Source organism: Gossypium hirsutum, chromosome D07 (genome assembly GCF_007990345.1).
Source record: "Gossypium hirsutum isolate 1008001.06 chromosome D07, Gossypium_hirsutum_v2.1, whole genome shotgun sequence".
Lineage (NCBI taxonomy): Eukaryota > Viridiplantae > Streptophyta > Magnoliopsida > Malvales > Malvaceae > Gossypium > Gossypium hirsutum.
In genome coordinates, this window is record NC_053443.1 from 5,212,013 (window position 1) to 5,218,112 (window position 6,100).

General features: G+C 33.9%; 1 protein-coding gene across 5 annotated transcripts; it reads left to right on the forward strand.

The window, feature by feature from the left end:
- LOC107953628 (U-box domain-containing protein 35) lies at positions 1–4,878 on the forward strand. 5 transcript variants are annotated; one of them, XM_016888989.2, is made up of 11 exons: positions 1–232; positions 680–754; positions 851–1,084; positions 1,240–1,361; positions 1,441–1,562; positions 1,833–2,032; positions 2,107–2,462; positions 2,801–2,902; positions 3,067–3,495; positions 3,592–4,344; positions 4,517–4,878. In XM_016888989.2, exons 3-11 carry the CDS (start codon positions 886–888, stop codon positions 4,697–4,699), a joined length of 2,466 nt encoding a protein of 821 aa, XP_016744478.2. In that variant the 5' UTR covers positions 1–232; positions 680–754; positions 851–885; the 3' UTR covers positions 4,700–4,878. The 5 variants fall into 5 exon arrangements, with proteins under 5 accessions (XP_016744478.2, XP_016744481.2, XP_016744479.2 ...); XM_016888990.2 differs by lacking the exon at positions 1–232 and adding an exon at positions 278–423; XM_016888992.2 differs by lacking the exon at positions 680–754 and having other exon boundaries at positions 26–232.
- Positions 4,879–6,100: the final 1,222 nt, after the last annotated feature.

Consider the following 6,100-nt stretch of genomic DNA (forward strand, 5'->3'; position numbering starts at 1 on the left):
TCTCTTTGAACTAAACAAATTTGATAAATCTTACCATATTATCCGAAAAATATGAAGTCTTTTCTGATGATTTTCTTGGAAGGAATATACCAAATATTTGCATTTTTATACTAACCAGAAGCAACCAGCCATTTTCGTTTCCTTTAACATGAACAAAAAAAACCCAGTAGCAGTGTGAAAAGAAAAGAAAAAGTCAACTAAAAATTGATGAAATTGTCGTCATCAAATGATGGTAAACGCTTCACGGCATAGTTGTCTCTGAAATCTGAATATATTATATGTTATATCAGTAATAGTAAATATATATATATACATATATTAAGTATGATTAGTTTAGTTTCTTGTTTAAGTATGATTAGTTTAGTTTCTTGTTTAAGTAAAAATGGTGGATTTCTTGAAGCTGTTGAGCTGCAAAGGAAGTTGGTATGTTTTTTTTAGTACTTTTTTTTTCTCTTTTTTGATTTGATATTTGTTTTACTTTTATGGGTTTCTATTAGTTCTTGAATTATCTGAATTAAGGGTATAGCTTTTCATTTATGTCTGTTTTCTTTTTGCAAGCTTAAGCTCCAATGGAAAATGCCCTTGTTAATATATATTGATTTTTAATTTGTACATTTCTATACTTATTTTCATGAATTTGTTTCTTTAACTTGCATTGATTGATTGTATGTGTATATAGGTATATATATTGTAAGCAAAAGGGGACATTATCTTTCTCTATTGATTACATACCAAAAGAGTACTAAATCTGCAGGTTCTTTCCTTGTATTCAAGTTCTAAGCCAAGTAGAGTTGCTAATGAATAATGAACAATGAATAATTGTAACATTGTATTTTCTATGAAGCTGCAGATTATTTGGTCTTATAAGAAGAAACTGGCAGAATAATGGAGAAGAAAGAAAAAGAAGCAGAAAATGAACTGGTGTTGCCACCTTCTCCAACTTTAACTATTGGTATAGCTATCAATGGAAATAGAGAAAGCAAATATGTGGTTAAATGGGCATTGGAGAAATTCGTTCCTGAAGGAAATGTCATGTTTAAGTTGTTACATGTTCGTGCGAAGATTAAACTTATTCCTACTCCAAGTGAGTCAAGGATCTTAAAGATTAGTGTATCTGCTCATGGATGATAGTTAAACTTTTTTGTTTCTCAAGAAACTTTTGTTAAATATTTGGGAAAATTTCATCAATTTAAGAATGCTATGTTTAATGCAAATTGACTGAAATCATATCGATTCTAGTGGGGAACTTGCTTCCGATTTCACAAGTTCGAGAAGATGTAGCTGCAGCTTATAAGAAGGAACTGGAATGGCAGGCAAATGAAATGCTTCTTCCTTATAAGAAAATGTGTGCTCAAAGAAAGGTATATTCTTGTTTTTCTTATTGAACATTATTGTGCATGTTCCCCCAAAAAGTGAACTAAATTTGCTTAAATTCTGAAGGTGGAAGCTGATATTATAATCATTGAATCAGACCAAGTGGCGAATGCAATAGCAGAGGAGGTTTCAAAGAACACTATCACTAGACTTGTTATCGGAGCTTCATCTCGTGGGATGTTTACAAGGTATTTTAACACAACATAGTGAAAAAAAGCAATTCCCATACCTTTTTGGATATGAATCAGTTGCTGTTGTGTAAAATCTACTGATGCATTGATTTTCATATTCTCGGAAACGGGGTATTCATATCGAGTTTTCCTTTTCTGGTTCGTCCTAGGAAAAGGAAAGTGAGCATCAAAGAGCCAGTCTTTGCATATCTGTTTACTTATGTGCTCTATATTTACTGTTATCCACTAGCTCCACCAATAATTTTGTAAATATGATGATATCTGTAGGAAGCTTAAGAAAAATAACTTGTCCTCGAGAATATCAGCCTGCGCTCCAAGCTTTTGTACAGTCTATGCTGTTTCTAAAGGAAAGTTGACATCAATTCGGCCATCTGATTCAGAGATGAATGGAAGCACTAAAGATGACAGTAGCGAAACAAGTTTTTCTTCGAAGAACTCATCGGACTACAGTTTCAGTTCGCAGACAGGTACTTATCTTTCACTAAATGATTGACACAAACTACTCATAAAGAACCATCGTTTCTCTTTTCTGTCACTGCAGAATTAGGCTCTGTGGCAACCTATGCTACTTTCCGTTCTCCATCCCTGCCAATGCAGAGATCTCAAGCACTTTCAACGATAAATCAAACGCATTTACATTCAAGAACGAGTTCTCTTTCTAGATCGACTGAGTCCACTCAGTTTAAATCTCCCGATAACAACCATTCTCGATGCCAATCTCTTGACAATGCAGCAGGGAATGATGATATGAGCTCTTGTCCCAACAGTTCAGAATCTAGAGAAGCAGTCAGTCAAAATTCCAGTCACAGAAGCTTGCAAACCGATCAACAATCATGGTTACCAGATCAAATATCAACCTTGGATGCACAGACAGACAATAATCCGTCCGAATGTCAGGTAGGTTTGGCCTTTATTGTTCAAAAACGGGATGAGTGTTATGCATCATTATAGCCTTATATGGTATTTCATTACTCATCATGGTAGCCTTATGAATAAGGATATTCATTCTTTTGTGTCATCATCTTTTCAGTTAATGGATGTGCATAGGTGAACTCTGTAATTTTCACGGTGCTTACATTATAGGATGCAGTAACTCGTAATTTGCATTGACCTTTAAGTAGTAATTTACCTTCAAACAGATGTTTTAGTGAAGAAAAATGTGATTTTTACTGAAAATGCATAGTGCCTTTGGGTTTAGTTTTGGAATTCAATATGAAACTTGCACATATACGCAGGTAAATATCAACTTTGAGATAGAAAAGCTGAGAACCGAACTCAGACACATTCGAGAAATGCATGCGGCAGCTCAAAGTGAGACCATTGATGCATCCCAGAAGGTTAGTTGCATTATATCGACTTTGCCTTCTTCCCGAATCACATCTTTGCTGCTATTTGGCATCCTGGTCACTGAGCTTCTTTACTTTTCTAAGTTGTTCTCTCCATCATCTGTTCGGGTTAACGGACTGATTCACTTCTTTCTCTGTCAACACTGTTTTCTCAGTTGAATACTCTAAGTAAACGTCGCCTAGAGGAAGCAATGAAGCTTAAGGAGGTATGTTTGAAAGAGGAGGAAGCTAAAGAATTAGCTAGACAAGAGAAGGCGAAGTGTGAAGCTGCTATAAGAGAAGCTGTGCATGTGAAGGGGCGTGCCGACAGAGAAGCTTCACTGAGGCAAGAGGCGGAGATGAAAGCCTCTCACGAAGCTAAAGAAAAAGAAAAGCTCCAGAATTATCTGACAGGTCCCCTCCAGCAATACCAGAAGTTCACTTGGGACGAGATTGTGTCAGCTACATCCTCGTTCTCGGAAGATCTTAGAATTGGAATGGGAGCATATGGAACTGTCTATAAATGCATATTCCATCATACCGCTGCAGCGGTGAAAGTTCTCCACTCAAAAGAAAATGGTAGGACTAAGCAATTCCAGCAGGAGGTACAATTTCTTGGATTAAACCAAAGAAATAATAGTTCATAGATAATTATGAGGTGATTTGACCCTGAAAAATCTTGTCTTTCTTCCCTGTTTCAGCTTGAAATATTGAGCAAAATTCGTCATCCGCATTTACTTCTCCTTCTCGGTGCATGTCCCGAACATGGTTGCCTAGTTTATGAGTACATGGAAAATGGTAGCCTGGAGGACAGATTGCTGCGGAAGAACAATACCCCACCAATCCCTTGGTTCGAAAGATACAGAATTGCTTGGGAAGTAGGGTCAGCTCTTGTTTTCCTCCACAACTCAAAGCCTGAACCAATCATTCATCGTGACCTTAAGCCTGCGAACATTTTACTTGATCATAACTTTATGAGCAAGATCGGTGATGTAGGACTTTCCATGATGATAACTACAGATTCTTCCTCTACATCCACCGTGTACAAGGACACTGGACCTGTTGGAACACTCTGCTATATCGATCCTGAGTATCAAAGAACCGGGTTGATATCTCCAAAATCTGACATTTATGCTTTTGGGATGATAATACTACAGTTGCTAACCGCAAAACCCGCTATAGCACTAACTCATGTGGTGGAAACAGCAATCGATGACGACAACTTAACCAGAATTTTAGATTCAGAAGCTGGAAACTGGCCAGTTGAAGAAACAAAGGAATTAGCTATATTGGGACTGAGTTGTGCTGAACTTCGACGTAAAGACCGACCTGGTTTGAAAGACCGAGTTCTTCCCATACTAGAGAAAATGAAGGAGGTTGCAAATAAGGCCCGAAATTCAATCTCCAATATACAGTCTGCACATCCTAGCCACTTCATTTGCCCCATATCAAAGGTATGCAGAGATAGTCTTCTACAATTTGTTAAATGAAAACAAGGATTTGTCGTCGTTGCACGTTGGATATACACTCAAAAGAACACACCAGCAGTAGCATATGCACTGATGCTTCACAATGCCCATTCCATTGCCTGATTGAAATTTGGTTTTTTTTTTTGGGTCCTAACAGGATGTAATGGATGAACCGTGTGTAGCTGCAGATGGATACACATATGAGCGCAAAGCAATAGAGAAATGGATTGAAACGAATGATATATCACCAATGACAAATTTGGCTTTGCCAAATAAGAATCTGCTTCCAAATTACTCTCTTCTTTCTGCAATTTTGGAGTGGAAGTCCAGAAAACAATGATTTCTTTTTCTTCTTTTTACTGTATATTCTTTCCCTTAATCCCACTACTGCAACTATATATATATATATATATGCTTCCTTTCTGCAACTTCAAGTCCACTGTAAGTCTTTGCTAGTATTTCATCTGTAAGAAATGCAATTGTATATTATATATAGCGGAGGGTCTTGAAATTTAGTTATGTTTTGAGCCAATATCAACATAATTCCATGGAACATGTTCTTGTTATAATCATTCTCGATTAGCATTATTATATGTTTATCTATTGTACACATAAATAATTATATTTATCTAATGTAAAAATAATTTATACATTTTTTTAAAACTGTACAACTGAATCAAAATCAAAGTTCTATTTATATATTCAAACCACAATTAAAATTTCATATATATAATTACGCTAAATGATAGATCATGTATCTAATCACACATTAGATTAAAATTGATGTATAACTTTAAAATTTATCTTGTTTAATTAAAGTAAAAAAATAAAAAGATAACACATAAAATTCAATTATAAACGAAACATATAAAAGTAAAAAGTTGTTTTATGGGTATATTTAATCTAATAAAATATATATTATGTAGTTAACTATCAGTCAAGTAAAATATCTGTATCAAAATAAAGGGTATAGTAAAAATAATAAAATAATATTTGCGAACATTTAACTGATAACCAATAAAATACATAGAAAATAAGAAAGCTAATTTTTTTATGAAACTAAATATTTGGCCTGATAATTTGGATTTAAGTTATGTTAGTCGTGTTGTTAGTAATGATTCAAAAGAGAATTATAAATTTAAAGATTTGTTTATTTATATGTATTGTATTAAAAGTTAATTTTTTTAAACATATGTTTTCTTAATAAAGGATTAAAATGATAATTATCTAAAAATTAAATCGATCGAAGATTTCAATGTATTCCTTTTTCATTGGACCTCCGATGGAATTGATTTTAAAATATGTTTTCTATAATGTTCACATTATATGGTCAATTTTTAATTAATTATTTGATCATGGCCACATAAGAGAACCCAATTAAAAAGCGCCACGTTATCATCTGAGCCCCACCGACCAAATGGGTCCCACTTAACAACCTCTTTGATCCTGGGTCAAAAAGATAAAGCCGACGCTACCTAATTCGTCACTTAAGAGGAAACAAAAGGGTCTAATTTTACCATCAGTCTCTTACTCTTTCCATCTTTTAAACTTTAGTCCCTTTACTTTTAATTCAAAAAAATTAATCTTCCTACTTGCACAATTTAAATTTTAAATTTTAATTAATAATTTATTAAATTTGAATATATTAATATAATCATTTGGATTTTATTTTTTAAATTAAATATTTTATTATTAAAAGTTAAAAATTTAACATAAAAGGATAAATTTTCAAAAGTTTAAT